Source organism: Carassius gibelio, chromosome A6, assembly GCF_023724105.1.
Source record: "Carassius gibelio isolate Cgi1373 ecotype wild population from Czech Republic chromosome A6, carGib1.2-hapl.c, whole genome shotgun sequence".
Classification (NCBI taxonomy): Eukaryota; Metazoa; Chordata; class Actinopteri; order Cypriniformes; family Cyprinidae; genus Carassius; species Carassius gibelio.
In genome coordinates, this window is record NC_068376.1 from 10,876,432 (window position 1) to 10,895,752 (window position 19,321).

Sequence of the window (19,321 nt, forward strand, 5' to 3'; positions counted from 1 at the left end):
TAATATTTAGTCAGTTGAAGTTTACGTATCAATAACACATGAATACATATATATATACATATATAAACAATAGTATCATAAATGCTATTTCAAATAAAAAAAGTGCATTGATGGTCTACTGATATGACAAGTATTATACATTTGTATTGCCTTAGCTGTGTACAACAAAAACAGTGCAAAAACAATCTACCACAGGTTGATTAAAATATAAAAAGACAAACTAGAGAAAAGAGAAAAATAAAAGTACTAGCAATAAATGTTAAATGTTTACAAGGTAAAAGGAAAAAGGAGTAGGCTAAGAAAAATAAAGAAAATGGACATAAACATTGACCTAAAATAGACCTAAGAGTAATGCCTAGCAAAAGACCCTCATATTCATTTTGTGGTAAACCATAATAAAATGAAGCTCTGTTTACATTTTATTTTGGATTCAATGATGGACACAACATTTCTTTTTTTTGCCATGTTTTATTCTTGCCATTAAGTCCTTCTCGTCATTATTGTTCCCAGCTTCTATCTCTTGTATTTATTTTGTAGGACCAAATAAAATTGCATAACGTTGTGTTTAATTTAACAAGATGAGTCTAACACAGTCTGTGTCTATCATTTAGGTTTTGTTGTTGTTGTTTTTCTCTTTGTAACACGTGAGCGGACGAATGTTTAACTTGTTTGTGACACGTCGCTCTCACGTGGTAACTGTTACTTTTCTCTGCGCGGCTGACTGCTGACCAATAACAATCGTTTGTGGTTAAGGATAAAAAAAAGATTCTAGCACAGCTTCGTCTTTTGCAGTGGCTACTATAAAACTGTTTTGCAATTTGTATATATGCATTTAAACGACAGCGTTGTTACGCACAGACTCGTCCAGTCATCCAGTGCGCAATTTGTTTTAACAGATGCTTATTGAGAGATTAGTACAATCCGTTAGGTTCATCTTTGTTTTGAGTCCAACCTCCGGTTTTTACGTCTTTAAGCGAATTCATCACCACACTACGCGGTTTTCGTTGCTTTATTTGTGTACTCTCAATAGAGCCCTACGTATAAACACTACGACACTAAACGGGGCGGGCCCAATTGCATAGTTGTAGGCGACATTTTACTACACCGAGAACGCACGAAGATGTTGTTTTAGCACAAAGCTGGCATACTTTTCGCGGGGTTGTTCGTTAAAGTCATTATGTAAGGATTTGCACGCAAAATCTGCACCCTAACTTTGTCTAAAACACCCTCATTCAACATATTACATCTTTACCGATTTCAGAAATACACATTTCCACAAACCAGGTAGGACCAGCGTTAACTACTTCGTTTTGTTCTGGAGGAAACAGTGATCATTCTGCCGTGGTCTTACTTTACAGCAAGGTTAACGAGATGAGAGGCAGTTCATCATATGGAGACCGAGACAGAGATCGAGGACGGGACAGGGGGTGGGCCTTTACATTTAATCGATGTTTGTTTATTAATGTGTATAAAACATTTATTAATATCAGTTTATATGGAGACGAGATATTAGGCTTTTAATTATATGGTCCCAGTAACAGATTTAGCTACTTGTCCATACACTTCTGGCAAACAGCGTTTATCACTGGCAGTATTCATGCATGAATCTTTAACAGGCCTCGCTTTGGATCCAGTCGAGTTGCCCCACCTCCACCCAAGAAGTTTGGGAATCCAGGAGATCGGCTGAGGAAGAAGAAATGGGACCTTGATCAGCTACCCAAGTTTGAGAAGAACTTCTACAGTGAACACCCAGAGGTTCATCACATGAGTCAGGTAATATATAGCACACACACACACACACACACACACACACACACACACACACACACACACACACACGATGGAGTTCAAATTTAGAGAACAACATACAATTTCCTAAATTTCAAGGTCACTGCTTGATCCTGTTTAAAGTTATCCTAACAGGAGTAGAAGGGCAGTTTTTTAAGCATATTTCATAAATTGTATTCTGAAGCACTGATGAAAAACTTAAATGAGATATTTGAAAAATAACTCTGATCATAATAGAGAACACTTAGGCCCTGTCCACACAAACACATGGTTATTTTTTAAAACTGCAGCTTTTTATACACGGTTTAGCTGTTCGTCCACATGCAAACGCAGCGCCAGGTCACTGAAACCGAAAATGTTTGAAAACGCCTGCCAGGGTAAAGATTAAGAAAAACTTGGTTGCAGTGTTAATGTGTAGACAGCGAAACTGGCGTTTTTGGCTTGTGACGTCGGAGTCAGCGCAGTTATCTCCATGGCAGGTTGAATGAAAATGTTTATCAGAACCAGCATGCAGTTCCTTCCCAGCGAACAACTCCCAACCAGCCTGCGGTTTACATGCAAGACAATGCTCCCCGTCATACAGCTGAACAGTTAATCTAAACCTGAATGAAAATCTCTGGAGAATCCTGGGCGACGAAGTTATGGCTACTATACCCACTAGAGGTACCAAACTACGAGAGGAAGAAGAGTGGATCAAGATCACACCAGTGCAGTGTGAGAAACTATAGATGTCCTGCAGTCACGGATGCGCTAAAGTCACTCAAAGCAAGAGACTCTACATTTCCTTGACAGCTGTAACTAAGGCTTGACCTGTAACTATATAACTTTATATCAGGTTTGTACGATGTATTGATATATTTTTTACAAGCAATATGGTATGAGGCAGTACCGCATATATCGATATACAGTAGTTTGATACATGCACGCTGTAAAACAGTAGAGGACACAGAGTGAGCTGCTGAAGGGGAAAGTGCATAATCCAATTTGTCCTAAACATGAGACATGCTTATATTAAGGGCTTTAAAATGACTCATAAGCTATAGTTAACACGCATAGTTTAAAGTGGTTTACTCTATCAGATGTATAACCCTCAAACATTCGCTCATTTCCAATCACTCCACCACCCTCGCTCCTGTTCCCACGTCTTTTGGCCCCGCCCCACTCATCACAGTCTACAGCTAAAACTCCTTCAAATTTTAAGCGAGAAAGATTATCAATATTTCAGAAAAGAATTAAGTATTTATTAGGGGTGTAACGGTACGCAAAAATCACGGTTCGGTACATACCTCGGTTTTAAAGTCACGGTTCGGTTCACTTTCGGTACAGTAAGGGAAAGAAATGCAAACATTAAACTGCTGGTTGTTTATTACTGTACTTTTTTTAACTTTTTTAATAATAATAAAAAAAAAATTACATATATATATACATTACAAAAAGAATAAGAAATAAAATACTGCTGCAAAGTTCTCCACTAAATAAAATGATCTTAGTCTCAAACCAATATCACATAATAAAATATAATGAAAAATATAAATAAATAACTATGATTACAGTGCAGCATTACCAATTCCAGCTTGTAGGCCTGCTCATATTTAAAAAAAAATATATATATAACTTTTCCAAAGTGTAAAGTGCAGCAACAACAGTTTCAGTTTTTAGACCTGCTCAGATTTCGTTATAGCATTGGCCCGATCGGAATTAAGAGCAAAGGTCTGTTTAAATGCCGATGGGAGCTGCATTTGAATTACGGTCTTTTTGTTTTCCTAGTTGTAGTGATGTTCACACTCGCGTGATGCCTTTTGAAAATGTTAGAATCAGGTGCAGGACGGGATTTGTGCTGAACCCGGAGACTTTCGCCACTTAATATGTTCGTGTGGAAACACGAAAATGTACATATGTTCTACCTACAAAATATTGCATTCGGTCATTTCGGTACACGGGTGCACCGTACCGAAACGGTCCGGTACGAATACACGTACCGTTACACCCCTAGTATTTATAGATTGTTCTCTAATTTTGATCTCCACTGCATGTATGTATATATGATGGCTTCAAATGTACTAACACTGTTATTTTGGTAAATCAATTTAGTGCACTTTTGTGTACTTAAATTTTGCCTTGATTTTTATCACACTTTTATCTTTTTATTTGAAATATTTGTATTTCATTTTATATTGAATAGTATGATGTGGAAGAATTTTGCCGGAAGAAAGAGATTACCGTCAGAGGCTCTGGCTGTCCAAAGCCTGTCACCAGCTTCCATCAAGCTCAATTCCCTCGTGAGTTTAATTCATATGAGAATCCCTGTTATTTAGTACCGATTTTGAGTGGAATTGTTCATAGTACAAAGTTGATGTTAAAAATACATCAGGTCTTGTAGAGCAGTGATTTCATACAACAATATTAAAGTGATGTTTCTGTGTTATAAGAATATGTGATGGACGTGCTGCTGCAGCAGAACTTTAAGGAGCCCACTGCTATCCAGGCTCAAGGTTTTCCTTTGGCTCTCAGTGGCAGGGACATGGTGGGCATTGCTCAGACCGGCTCCGGAAAAACACTGGCTGTAAGAGTTCCATATTTATAACCTGCAGCCATAGAAAATGCACATACTCAAGTATCCATCCCAAGTGATCTCATGTTTCCTCATTTCAATATCCTCAACAGTATCTGCTGCCTGCCATAGTGCATATTAACCATCAACCCTACCTGGAGAGAGGGGATGGGCCCATTGTAAGTTGCCAAACAACTTTTACCTCAATAATTAGGCACTGATTAAGAACTGGAACAATATACAATAGTTTTTTTTTTATGTACTGTAGAACCAGAATGAATCCATAGTGCTTTGTTAGCACATTCTTCAGACTTATGACATTTTTTCCTGCTCTCTGTTCTGTTTAGTGTCTTGTGTTGGCACCGACACGTGAATTAGCCCAGCAGGTGCAGCAAGTGGCTTATGACTATGGCAAGTCATCTCGGATCAAGAGTACCTGTGTGTATGGTGGAGCCCCTAAGGGTCCACAGATCAGAGATTTAGAAAGAGGTATGCGAATTAACCTACATCTACAACTTTTATTTACCTGTTGTAAATGTATATTGATATTATCATCTTTTAGGTCTGCATAATAAAGGAAGAAATGATAATAGAGGTTATTTTGCTCAAAATTATAATCATGATTACTCTGAGAAGTTTTTTTTGAGAGTTTTTATTTTTTACTTGCTGTCAGACTAAATGTACATAAAAAATAGCACACAGTAATCCTGGTCAGTTTGACCAAATGAGCTGTACATTTTCTGTCATGCTCTATTTTTATCCTTCTGGAAAATAATGTCGGCCTGCTCTCCCAATTTAATTAATGTTATCCCATGAATAATTTACTGGAATGCTCTGATATAGACTTAAATATATTACAACAGTAATATTTAAGACATCTGTAATGTTGCTGTATTAGGACTGATCTGAGCTCTGAGTCTTGGTCTGCTTTTAATTTTTTTATGTCTAATGATAGAGGGGTGAGGAGAAAAACATCACCTCATTTTAGAAAATGATATTTAGAAAATGTTAAGTGTGTTATTGCATTCATAAAGCATAACTTCAAACCATTTCATTGGTAGTCGCTGATTGTCAACTTTTCAATGGAAGTTACTCTTCCATAAATTGTGCAAAGTGTCATGGGCTGTAGGGAAAAGGTGAGCTTAGGAGAATAGAACTGTGGTTCTCAACCCTGTTCCTGAACAAGTGTAATCATAACTGTGATTATCTTTGGATTAATTGACCAGCAACACTTAAGGGCTTTTCTTTCAATAAAAATTATTTGACTTCCTAAAGGTGTTGAAATCTGCATTGCCACACCTGGCCGTCTGATCGATTTCCTGGAGGTAGGAAAAACCAACCTGCGCCGTTGCACCTACCTAGTGCTGGATGAGGCTGATCGTATGTTGGACATGGGATTTGAACCCCAAATCCGCAAAATTCTTGACCAAATTAGAGTAAGTACAGTTTTCACTTGGAACATGTACAGTATTTGAAAGTTAACGGATGTTAACTAGAGCCTGACCAATATAGTTTTTTGGGGGCCGATACTGATATTAGGGAGTATAAAAACAATATTGTTTGTGTATATTATTGTACAATACCAGTCAAAATTTTGGATGCTTTCCCATTAGTGTGTCCAAACTTTTTACTGGTAGTGTATATATAGAATACAGTATTTACATAAACAGAATATATATACATAAACACATTTCTTTTGCAATGATCACTCAAATGTGGTGATTAAACACTTATAATATTGCGATGAAGATATGTAATGGAGGCAGGGCATTTAACAATAAACTTTATTATCCAAAATGAGTCTGACATCAGTGCAATGAACAATAAATATGAAGTTTATTCAAATTTATTTCAGTTCAATTCTACCAGTTCATTTCTTTCAGTTCAATTCTATAAGTAGTCTATAAGTCGTCAAATAAAGTGCGTACATCCATAATAAAACTTGCCTCACACGGCTCTGGCAGGTGAATAAAGAATAAATTAATTTTTGTAAGAAAAATATCAATATTTCAAATATAATAAACACTTTTTCTCTCAGCTCCGTTATCTGTCATACGTGGAAAGCGTTCTGGCGGATGATGCAGGACGTATGCGCAATGCGCACACCTCTGAGATATGCTAGTCTCGCAAGTTTGTTTATAGGAGCAAAGGAAGCAAAGTTTCCGTAATTTAGCAAAAGAAAACCAGTCTCTTGTTGGTTTATATCGAAATCCTCAGACATTTGTCCTTGCAAATCCTCAGTTTGTACTTCTAATTCGTGACCAGCGTTTTGTTTTGTTTTCTCTCCGCATTCGTCACTAATCGCGCTACTCTGACGTATGATCATGTTTAATCGCTTCCAATATAAAAATGTGTTTACATAATATATGTGTGTGCACTGTGTATATTTATATACAGGGTCTAAAATTAACACTCGCCAATCGCCAGCTGTGAGTAAAAATCAGCGTTGGTGAGTCCATGTAAAAGTGTCAGTCACCAGCTGGCGGGTATAACTTTTTAAGAATTACGAACAATGCAAGGAAGTGAAAACAACAGCCAGTTTTAAATGACCGTAAAAGTTGGTGTCATGTGTCAGATCTGCGTCTTATGCATCAGGTTTTGAAGAGACAGCGCTGATTTTAAAGTGAACCTGCTGAAGTCTATCACTGATGTAAATCAAATAATAAAAGAAAAAGATAAATCCTTGGACTTTTCTGGCTGCTGATTAACTTTTATAGCTTGAATAAAGATTAATATGTATAGTTTATGCATATATAATATAGTTGGTGTGAAGATTGCTTTAAAATAACTTAAATTAAAAGTTGTTATATACTAATATATAAAAATAATGGCTTTCAATTATACTCTAATGTTGAATGGCTATAATTAATAGGGAAAATTAAAGGAAAACGCACCAGCAGGACAAATTAAAAGCATTGTAAATATGTTTAGTTATTGTAGTGGTAATAACTGTCTGTTTTTGCAATAAGAGTTTCATGGCCGGTTAAAAAACATTTTGCTCGGTAAATTTTATCATATTACTGGGCATTAGAAGGTGTGTCAAAAAAAAAATACACGCGTACATATAATTTTGTTTTCTGCTATTCCTTTTTCCTTCAGCCTGACAGACAGACTCTCATGTGGAGTGCTACCTGGCCTAAAGAAGTTCGTCAGCTGGCTGAAGATTTCCTCCATGACTATGTCCAGATCAATATAGGAGCTCTAGAACTGAGTGCAAACCACAACATCCTGCAGATAGTGGATGTCTGCATGGAGAATGAAAAAGACATGAAGTGAGCTGATTTAACCATGTATCTAATTAAGTATTGGATATGACATTATATGAGCTTTTATTAAGTTATTAAGGTATTGTAATTTGTTTTGGTTTACTTTCCTGTTTGCTTGCACAATTCAGGATGAAAATGTTTCAAAGAAATGTTTTTGTGCTTAAAGGCTGATTCAGCTTATGGAGGAAATCATGGCTGAAAAGGAGAACAAAACCATCATCTTTGTCGAGACAAAGAAACGTTGTGATGAACTTACTGGGAGGATGCGAAGAGATGGGTGAGAAATCTTTACAATCCCTCATATTTTAAATAAAATTCATATAAAATGCTGATGTGATGTGTGTTGTCTTTATTCAGGTGGCCTGCAATGTGTATTCATGGTGACAAGAGCCAACCAGAGAGGGACTGGGTATTATCAGGTAAAGCTTTTAAGCTTCATATTTTATTAAAGAAGGCTATCACAATTTGGTCTGCCGGTTCTCATTGTGTTGGACCTTGTATTTCCAGAGTTCCGCAGTGGAAAAGCTCCAATTCTGATTGCTACTGACGTTGCCTCACGGGGTCTGGGTATGTTCTGATACTTCATGCTTATCCAGAACCTTATCTGAATTTTTTTAATACAGAACTGAATGTTTTTTGATATCAAGTAAATAATTCAGACAGTATATAGAGAACACACTGACAACTACAACATTGGCACATTCAGTCACATATTTTTACTTATAAAATGTTAGCTGTGTCTTTGAAGCTTATTCTTTCACAAAAAAAATTAATACTGAAGCATGTCCTCTGAAATGTAATTGTCTCACCTTTTTGACATCCTGTGTTTGCATCCCTGCAAACAACTAATCATACAGTGTTTTCAAGTTAAAGGGTTAGTTCACCCCAAAATTATATATTACTTACCTTCAAGTCATCCTAGGTGTATATGATTTTCTTCTTTCAGATAAATCCAGTCAGAGTTGTATTAAAAATTGTCTTTGATCTTTCAAGCTGTTGATGGCACTGGTTGATGGTTGATGGCATCGTGTTGCGGTGTAGGGCTGTGCGATTAATCAAAATCTAAATCGCATTTGAGACATTGTGTCACAATGCATATCAAGAGCATCTCTTTTTGCATGTTCGCTATTCCCAATTCAGAAGACCGCACACACAGCCTGTGTCTCTGAATGCTTCCCCACGCGGTGCGAATCCTGCATCATAGAGGAGTCGTTCACACTTCCTGAACTCACGCAGCCTGTTTCGTAAAGCTTGGTTATATTCATGCACGGCCCTGCACCACAAATCTCCACGAGCGCATCTGGCAGCACGGATGAGGCACGATGCAGGCGCGCAACCTGATGCGCCTGGCTCCGCGTTTAAAATGAATGTAAATTCAGTCTAACTGCTTGCTGATTTCACTTGAATGAAATGAAACATTCAGCACTTTTTTCCACTTGTCCTTAAAATTCCAAATACAGTGTAACGTAATATTTTAATAATTGATTAAATAAATAGTTCTTTATTTATATATAAAATTTCTATTTCCAGTGAAATTCAGTAACTAAGTTAATTCTATAAGATTAGTTTTACCATTATATTCTTGTCTGCTGAAAAAAACTATATAAATATATAGAACTCCTCCCAAAACACAAAGGATTTCAGGGTTATAATGGGAATTGTATTTGATATAACAACAGTAATTTCTATTGGAATAATGACACAAAAATGAATTTTGTAATGGTTTCATGGAAACTAACAATTTCCGTTTTTTTTTTTTTTTTTGCTGCACATTATTGACAATATTGAGCTGAAGCTTGACTTTGCAAATTTAAAATCGCTAATCAAATCACAATCGCAATATGTGTCAAAATAAAAATCGCACAGCCCTATTGCGGTGCATTTATAAATAAAAAGCGCCCATCCATTTTAAAAAAAAGTGTTTCTCACACACACAAATCCTCCGGCATTCTTAATTTTGTACTACTAATTAGTGATCATTGTTTTGTTTTGATCTCTCCCTTGCACGTCCATCATATACACCTAGGATGACTTGAGGATGAGTGATTTATGAGCGTACTATTTTAATGACAGTGCAAATAAGAACACCCAACATCATATCATATGAATAACAACATCAGTAACATATCAATGAAGCATGGTCCATGCCTCACTCTGATGGAAAATTGGTGAAATTTAAAACATGCCTTTGAAAAGGTGAAGGGGTGTTCTCACCGAAAACTATTTGCAATGGCTATGCCATTTATTTTTAAAGTTGGCAGTTTCCACCGATGTGATGTTTGGTGATGCAACAAAGTTAAGTGGACCTCAACTTCATAAAAATGAGCTGTGAATCTTTGTAAAAAATTATTATTATTGATCCACCACCTGATACAGTTGAATAGTTATTAGTCAAGTAGCAACCAACATCCCAGAAACTCAGCAACATCTTGTGATTTAATCACTATCAGTTTGAACGCCCCTTTTATTTTTCTTTAGCTCTAGCTTGATGAATAAAGGGAGAAGAATACTGTATTACATGAATTTAAAGGCTCCAGTATACTTAAATTTTTTTCACAGTCTACTCTGCCTCATGCACAGTTGACCATGCGAGCCTTCCACTAGTGAATCTTTCTTTTTAATCACTCAAATATTTGTACATTGGCTGTTGTGTGTGCAAAAGTCTGCACAGATGCAAGCAGTGTGCGTGGACATCCGTGGACCCTGCTGAGGACAAAAATTGTCACAGACTGTCCACAATAGGTTGCAAAATGCGGACAACTGATGTGTATTTTGGGCTTAAGGTTTGTCAGACTTCAGTTAGGAACAGAAGTTTTAATGCATGGTGCTTAAATTTAAAATAGTCACCTAAATTTTAAATTCTCTTGGTTTGAACCTTAAAGGTGGGGTAAGTATTTTTTTCAAAAACCCTTTAGAAAAATTATTTAGGCCGAGTAGCAACACAAACTTGTAGCCAATCAGCAGTAAGGGTTGTGTCTGGTCATGATGTGGAGGAGACAGCGTTCAGTGCACAGGACAGACATTAGCCAAGCCGAGTGATAGAAAGATAGAGATGGCGGATAAAAAACAAGAGGAAACCATCTGCGGAACAACAGAATGCTTAAGGCATGAAGTTTTCTTTCATGTATTTGTTGTGTCGTGCTGTGCCGCATCTAGTGTAGACCATGCTGCACAACTCCTTGTTCAAACTCTTGTTCTGTCCAGGCTGGACTATTGCAGTGCTCTATCAGCAAGATTAATTTTTAATGAACCAAAAAGAATACACGTCACATTTCTGTTTATCAATTTTCACTGGCTACCAATAGCTGCTGGCATAAAATTCAAGGCATTGATGTTTGCCAACACAACAACCACTGGCTCTGCACCCCTTTACCTAAATTCATTATTTCAGAATTATGTGCCCTCTACAAGCTTGCATTCTGCAAGTGAACGTCACTTGATTATACCATCCCAAAGAAGGACAAAGTCACTTTTACTGACTTTTAAATTAAATGAGTTGGAATGACCTGCCCAACTCATCTTCAAGAATCGGCTTAAACCCCTTTTCTTCTATCTTTATTTGACTCTCTAACTTTAGCACTCACTATTCTAATTCTATTCTTTAAAAAAAAAATCTAATTAGCATTCTAATCTTTTTGTATTCTACCTGTTTTCTCTTCATTTATTAATCATTTTAAACTGCGTTTAAACTAACTGAGACTTGTTATAGCACTTGTATAACAATATTGATTGCTTCCATTGTCCTCATTTGTAAGTCGCTTTGAAAAAAAACATTTGCTAAATGAATAATTGTAAATGCAATGTAATGTACATCTATGTTGTAGACCGTATCACTGATTATAAGAAGTTCCATAGTGTTTCCATAGTATTTTGTCGCACAGCACCACTCGCGGTGTAGACATGGTGTTACATTTTTTTTGTGTTGTTACACAGAGCTAATCAATGCCTGGGTTGTGTACGTATGTGTGGGGTGTAAAATTGGGCGAGATTTGGGGTAGGGGCATGTTTGTTTTTGGTGATTTCAAAAGTCAACGTTGGCTACCAGAAATCGTTTACCCCACCTTTAATGCTTTTTCATTTGCAGTTGGAAAAACATCATGTACAGTACATTTTGTGATCCTTTAGTTGGATATTTTTACCTTCAGCATCTCTTCTTTCTCTCGTATCCTTTACTATCTTAGCTTTTCTTTCCAGGCTTCACTTGTTTTGAGCAATACACATATTTATGAATTGTCAGGTTCACATTTAATTATAAAAATGACTCTGGGCTGACGGTGACTGACTGGAGGGCTGCTATTCCAGTTTCCATATTCAAAAGCTGTTCAAAAATGATAAAGTTGTGCTGTCTGTTTCTTGTTACTGATATAAAAACCCTCACGCATGTGGGGCTCACCGGCTCGCTGTTGACCCTAGCACGGATCTAGGGGAGCTGCAGTCCTTCCCTCTTCCCTGGGTCCTATTTCCAGTCTCCTTCCTGAACAAATGTGTGCACGTGTCCAGTTATTTAGCAAGATGTTAATCAATAGTCATGGTCAGAATTTTTTTTATTTATTTTCTCTGAAATATTTTACTTAAAGGGGTCATATGACGTTGGCAAAAATAACATTGTTTTGTGTATTTTGTGTAATGCAATGTGTTTATGCGGTTGAAAGTAAAAAAAAAAAAACATTTTCCACATAATGTACATTATTGTTGCACCTCTATGCCCCTCCTTTCTGAAATGCAGCGATTTTTACAAATCTCATCATTCTGAAAAGTGAGGTGTGCTCTGATTGGCCAACTATCCAGTGCGTTGTGATTTGGCCGAATGCCTAAAAACGTGTGACAAATTTTTTTAGCCCCATAACAAACTGTGATGCAGAGTCCGTCGCAACGAGACAAAACCAATAAAACCCATTACAAATGAGGCATCCAGTGGGGACATAATTACATGCCGGCGGCGGCAACAACTTATGCAGTTATACAGATCTTCCCATATCGTGACGTAGACATGTGGGGGCATGTCAGAATGAGCCATTTTAGGTTGGCGCGGTTGACACTTAACGTTCATAAAGAATATCTCTTTGGATTTCAGACTTAAGTCTTTGCAACTTTACAGATCTTCTTTGTGCACCAAGAGCTTGTAACACTCCAAAGAGAAAGGAAAAATTTAAATCGCATCATATGACACCTTTAAATGTTATCACTTTTTTTTTTTTGCAATCACTCTTATTCTTTGTGAGATCATTGTTAAACCAGATATTAGAAATTGCTATTTTGTTTTGTTTGGGTTATGCCCAGAGGGTCTTACACTATTACTGTTCTTTTTCCCCTTCAGGATTTTTGACTTCCTAACAGGCAGCCTAGGCAAGCTGTGCTATTTTGACACAGTGGCCTCCCTCTACCATGTAACCAGAGCTCTATCAGACACAAGCACATTTCTTGATATGGATAGACACCCTCAGCTGCTCCCCTATGTATCTGTATTCTTAAGGGCTAGTGGCATCAACTTGCTTAAATTTTTTTTCTTTTTTTTTTTTTTTTACCTCAAACTCTTGATTGGCCATTAAAAAATCTCAAAGGATCCTATGGCCCCTTAGAGCTCTGTTAGATTCCAGAAAAGTCTGCCCCTAAGATAGATCTGGGGCCAAATGGCCACGGAGTGATTAAGAGAGGGAGAGAGAAAGTTAAGAGTGCTGGATACAGTCCGGTCCGGTTTGTGGAGGCCCTGCAACCCAGTGAGAGAGAGAGAACTGGGGCAGAGCCGGTTCTGCTCCCGCCTGGCGTTGCTGGGACAGGGCCGAGGGTGAAGGGGGGGCAGCTCAGCGCGTGAGCCCACATTAACCTCTTCCTCTTGGGCCGCTCCACGGGACCCAGGACTGATCCCAGCCAAGAATAACCTAACCTAGGGTAAGTACCTGATCGTGCCCTAGTCACTGCCCTGTTCATGAGATCTGTTTCCATAGTGTGGCAAATGTCCTTTAAGTATGTTTAAACGTGTGTGTGGTAAGTGCCATGGTATATTAGACCATTATTGTACTGTATATGTATAGCACATTTCATTTTTATTGAGATATCCTAAATAGTATTATCTATCATTATCATTTTCTAAAAGGAGACTGTTTTCTTTTAGGGTCAATAGCAGTGTTGTTAGAGCCCCTTTTGAACCGTAATGAGAAACAGACTTTTAATATGCTGTGTGTCCAGAAGAAAAAAAAAAGACCTTTAACAAACTCCTGACATTTCTCTTCTTTAATACCACCTCAAGTGTTGCTTGACGCAATTAGTTTTGATATAAACTAAATCATATTGTTAATGTATTGATATTTAATGTAATAATTGAGGTTAGATAAGCTGTTTATCTATGGAATAGGTAAGTAGCAAGTCTTCAAAGTCTAAAGTTTTGTCTTATTTTATTCTATTGTGTTTGTCTGCTTAAGGTGGTGTCTCACTAGCCGACTGAAAATATATTTTGTTCTCTTCTGTTAGGTTAGGTTGATGTTTATTTGAATGATTTGAAGAGTGTTTTATGAAATCGGGAAATGGTTCATGTGGACTTCTATATCTTTCCTGATAACTGGGATGATCAATGTAAAGAAAGAATCTTGCAGGAGTAAACAGCTGCGGCTGTTGAGAAAAAGGTTTGGATTAGATCCAAGCAGGACTGTGACTTGTCAGTTCTTCAGAAGCTCTGTGCTATATCCAAAAGCATCCCTTCTTCAAATCACAGCAAGGACTTAATGCTTCAACGAGTTTCTCCATTGGAAATTGACAGAAAAATCGGCTAGTGAGACTCTCTTTAAGTTGACTTTAAGGCAGACTTTTTTCTGAATGATTAATATTATAGTGATGCACCAAAATTTTAGCAATCAGAAATATTTTGACTGAGAACCAAGATCTCAGTCTGGGATGTTTTTATTTAACGCATTAACAAAACTTTTCAAAACATTATTTGTAGTGTCTGTTATCCAGTATTCACAGTAAGCGTTGCGCTTTGTTACTTTGAACATGAAACAAATACTTTCAGATTTTGTCAGTTTTATAATGAAATTTAAGACAATGTAATATTGACTCTCTTTGGTGTGGTGCGGCATATTGCTCCAACAATATCAGTTAAGTAACAGCACAGTGTCCGTGAACCAGCCATCTCTTCCTGTTTACTGCTAGTTGCATAACAGAATAAATTTGACCATCAGGTGTTAAAAGAAATGTTACAACTTACTGAAATGTATCATTACATATTTAATCACTCATTTGGTTTCAAACAAGAAAAGTAACTTATATTTACCTCAGGAAAGCCATTCAATATTCATAGCTTGGGTGAGAAAAGGTGGGAAAACGCTAGAGAGGAGCATTTTGCCAAGTATATACACTGTTGTCGTCATTATTCAATCTATGTTTGAAAAGGTTTGTCATGAAAAGTTTTTATTAGTTTAAATGTTTATTTCAACAACAAATTAGAGTAATTTTATATCATTTAAAAGTTTTGGAGTCTTGCATATTAAAACAGTTTAATAAATTTATTATTAAACATTATTCTCTGGTATTTGAAACATTTGGCTCAATGGAAACTTTAGGTTTTGTTTACAAAAAAAAAATTTGGTGTATCACTATTATACATATAAGAGTGGAATATTTCTGACTGCTGATGACCGCATACAAAAATACTCTTTAAAACATTTTCAAGTGTATAAATATCATTGGATAACTTTAAAATTGAAAGCCTATTCAGAGCTTCCTAAGAGATGAAATCCCAAACCCAGATGGCTAAATAATGCCACTGTTGCTGTCGCAGTGAGCTAGGCAATGGTCCATTCCTTCTGCCTACCTCACTTTCTAATTGAATTTTTTTTGCTTCCTCCATTATTTAACCTTGGCCCCATGAAGATGTGGAGGATGTTAAATTTGTCATCAACTATGACTATCCAAACTCTTCTGAGGATTACGTTCATCGCATTGGGCGCACAGCCCGCAGCACCAACAAAGGTACAGCCTATACCTTCTTCACACCTGGGAACCTTCGGCAGGCTCGTGATCTGGTCCGGGTTCTTGAGGAGGCTAGACAGGCCATCAACCCCAAACTACTGCAGCTGGTGGACACAGGCCGTGGGGGAGGGGGAGGTGAGCATTTTAAAATGAGCTATAGTTGGGGCATTCATATGACAGTTTGTATTATGTCCTTTTAGTCAGTGTTAATTTTGACAGCAAATTCGGATTTAGTCTTAGTCTTAGTCTTTTGAATAACACACCATTTAGTTTTAGTCACATTTTAGTCATCTGAAATGTTTTAGTCTTAGTCTAGTTTTAGTCGACTAAATATCATAAGAGTTTTAGTCTTAGTCTAGTCTTAAGTCTTTTAGTCTTAGTCTAGTTTTTTTTTTAGTAGAACAAAGTCAACTTAGTTGACTTGACTAAATGTTTCCATCAGTCTGTTATGGAATGGTATTTATAAAATAAACATAAGGCCTGCTCTCAATGAAAAATATACATGCTCTCTGAAAAAGATATGCATTCGTCCTGAATGATATGCAATGCATATGACATTCTTTCAAGATGAAGTACAGTATTATTGAAATAGACAACCACCTATATTATATTTGTATTGTATGTTCATTCTATTTCTTTATTTGTGCTATTTACACAAAGTTTACATTTTTTTAGTTTGTTTTTGTTCATTTAAAATAGCACTGCATAGTCTTCACTGTAAAATAAAATACACAATCAAACCAAAATGTATTCAGACACCTTCAACGTTTCTTACAATATCACAGTTTATTTGCTGAAGTTTAGAAATTGGTGATAAAATATGACAATAATTCAGGGTTAAACTGTGTCAGAACAACAAATTCATCTTGATAATGTCTGATGCAATGCTTAATTTGGTTCAGTCTGTGGTGTGAAAAGGTTGCATTAGCAATTAAAGAAAGAAACACTTAAGCAAAACATGCTTAGGTCCCTAATATATATATTTTTTTGTATTTGTTAGTCACTAGTAAAACAATATAATCTATTTTATCTGATTTTCGGATTGACTTTGGATAAATTCTTGTTAAAACTACAAAGTAATTCAATCAAGAGCAGTGAGTGATTTACTTTCATTTTCATACATTAAAGACATTGACAGCAGAGCTAGTAAATTAGGCGCGGTCACTTTAAGAGACAAATGCATCCATTATAAAGATACGCATCCGATTTCTTTCCAACTCTTTACTTTCACTGAAGACATAACTACAGACTTTTTCGAACACACTTTCCAAGACGGGTATTTCGACATATTTAGTATGTATTTGTTGTCGGTACAAAAGCAAGAAGACTTTGAGACGCGTTTCTGCTCCCTGAACACCAGAACACCGCGTTGCTGAATTGAGCTCTTTCACTTTTCGCTCTTTTTCTTATTTTTATTTAAAATGCGATTTGTATTTGTTCGTTCAGGTGCAGGAGGACGCAAACGTCCTGAACGAGAGCTCGGTTCAGTGTTGCGCGAGTCACCAGCTGCTCAGTTCAACTTTCCCGCATCGCAGGGCTGAAGCCAATTTGATGTGTTGAATGCTCGGAGCATGTTATAAAACGTATTCTTAAAATACACATTTCTGTTTTTATAAATGCTCATATTAAAACATAGCATTACACATAAGCAGGTTCAAAAATAATCAGTGATACATTTACGACCCCATAAAAATTTGGGTCGCAATGGCATTTCAAAAGGTTGCTGTGTAGTTCCCTGTGTAAACAACTTAACTGTTATGAAAACGTCCTCGAAACTGTGCGAATTTCTGCAAACTCATCTTTGTTCTCTTTTCTGTGTAACTGCTGCTGTGTTTGTTTAGCTGTTGCGCTTGCATTTGCCGCGGCTTTTTAAAATGACTCGGCTGCTTCATAGATCAACCTACCCTCAAAGATTCGCTCTGATTGGACCTCTTCTCCATTCGTCCCTCCCATATATTTTCGTCTCATTTTTATTCGTTGACTAAAGTGTCAGTTATATTTCGTCACGTTTTTCGTCATCATATCTGACTTTTTATTTAGTTTTTATTTAGTTTTCGTCCGTGAAAAAGGTTAGTTGACGAATATTTTTCGTCATAGTCTTCGTCAACGAAATTAACACTGCTTTTAGTGCAAATCTTCATTTCCAGGCTAGTCACCTTTTTGGAGGTAAGTGTCTTTCAAAATGTCTTATCATTAGCCTAATCCCTGGACTCTCATTGGCTACTTCCGTAGGTGGAAGGATGCGTTATCGTGGCAACAACTCAACCTCAAATAACCCCAACATGATGTACCAGGATGAATGCGATCGCCGCATGCGCTCTGTAACCGGAAGTAACAAGGGCAGCCGCAGCAACAACTTGAGCCGTGATGGAAGGTCAGGTGGGAGCAGCCGTGACGACCGTATGTCCTCCTCTTATAGAGACCGCAGCAGGGATGGACGAAACAATTACAACTCAGGACCCACCTACAACAGTGGAGGAGGTGACCAATTCCAGAGCTGTGGGGGCGGAGGAGGGGGGCAGTATGGCTCCCGAGGGGGAGGCACACATCCGAGTGGGGGTGGTAGTGGTAGTGCTAGTGGGGGTGCAGGAGGGCAAGATCAGGCTGGACCTCCCCAAGGTCTGTTTGGAGCACCTCCACCACCAACTCAGCCTGGGCCAGGTCCACAGCCACTCATGGCGCAGCAGTTCCCTCCTCCACCGCAGCCTATCATGGGGTTCATGGGTCCTGGGCAATACCCATTTGCCTCACCACCACCACCCCTTCCTCCCCCTCCTAGAAAGTAACATCCAGAGGCTTTACGATCTTCAGTTTTTTTTTTCTTGTTGTAATAGTAACCTACTGTTTCCAGTCTGAACTTTTGAATATAGTTATGTGTTACGTGGTGTGTTCTTTATTTTCTGTTGTGTTGTTGTAGAAAAGGATGGCTTTGCATTTAATCAAGCCAGTGGTCCAGGGTCTTGAGTGAAGGGCTTCTGGTCCAATACCATGCTTTTGAGTTCTGTGGTTCTCAAATCTGTTCCCCAAAAGTTAGAACAATCGTTAGATATCTTGACTTTTTTTGTGTATTTTCCCAGGTAAAAAGGGTTAATCTTTTGATTAGTTTGTCAGTACTTTTTAATGATTATTGATATTTTAAGTACTTAACAGATTTGCATCCTCCAGTGTTATCAGTCTCAGACTTGCAGAATAATTAATAGATGGAGATTTAGTTTTTTGTAGGTAATTTCCAACTTTTTACCTTAGCATATCACCAGGCTATTAGTATGCTTCAGTATATCTTAAACTATACCCAACGCAAATGCTTAATTATACCATTGTATGCATTACTATGTATGCCTATGATCAGGCATTACAGACAGCTACTTCTTGGGATCCTGAACAGACTCAGAGGAATCAAATTTGTTCACAAGACCACCTCTCTGATTGGAAGGGACCTGGAAATAAATATAAATTCTTTTTGTATAATCACTTTGTTTTACAAGTTTTAATAAAAGAGTTCAATTCAGATCGCTGTCATTGATGCTTGATTATTACCTCATTACCTCCAAAAAAACAAAGACATAAATCCAAATGATAAAACTCAGGTGGGGCTACAGGAGGGCAAGATCATGCTGGATCCAAGGTCTGTTTGGATCGCTTCCACCAACTCCTCAGCCTGTGCTAAGTCTGCAACCACTCGTGGCACTGCAGTTCCCTTCTCCACCAGCCTATCATTGGGGTTCATTGGTCCTCATTCAAAAAAATTTAA

At 37.4% G+C, this 19,321-nt stretch overlaps 1 protein-coding gene across 5 annotated transcripts; it reads left to right on the top strand.

Moving 5' to 3' along the window:
• The first annotated feature begins 1,041 nt into the window (after positions 1 to 1,041).
• Positions 1,042 to 19,078, top strand: ddx17 (DEAD-box helicase 17). 5 transcript variants are annotated; one of them, XM_052600713.1, is made up of 15 exons: positions 1,163 to 1,179; positions 1,262 to 1,284; positions 1,359 to 1,427; positions 1,617 to 1,773; positions 3,971 to 4,067; positions 4,218 to 4,351; positions 4,453 to 4,518; positions 4,687 to 4,828; positions 5,615 to 5,775; positions 7,439 to 7,611; positions 7,772 to 7,882; positions 7,963 to 8,024; positions 8,113 to 8,172; positions 15,472 to 15,705; positions 17,803 to 19,078. In XM_052600713.1, exons 3-15 carry the CDS (start codon positions 1,372 to 1,374, stop codon positions 18,354 to 18,356), a joined length of 2,007 nt encoding a protein of 668 aa, XP_052456673.1. In that variant the 5' UTR covers positions 1,163 to 1,179; positions 1,262 to 1,284; positions 1,359 to 1,371; the 3' UTR covers positions 18,357 to 19,078. The 5 variants fall into 5 exon arrangements, with proteins under 5 accessions (XP_052456668.1, XP_052456671.1, XP_052456669.1 ...); XM_052600708.1 differs by having other exon boundaries at positions 1,042 to 1,179; positions 1,262 to 1,427; XM_052600711.1 differs by lacking the exon at positions 1,262 to 1,284 and having other exon boundaries at positions 1,057 to 1,179; positions 1,285 to 1,427.
• The last annotated feature ends 243 nt before the right edge of the window (positions 19,079 to 19,321 follow it).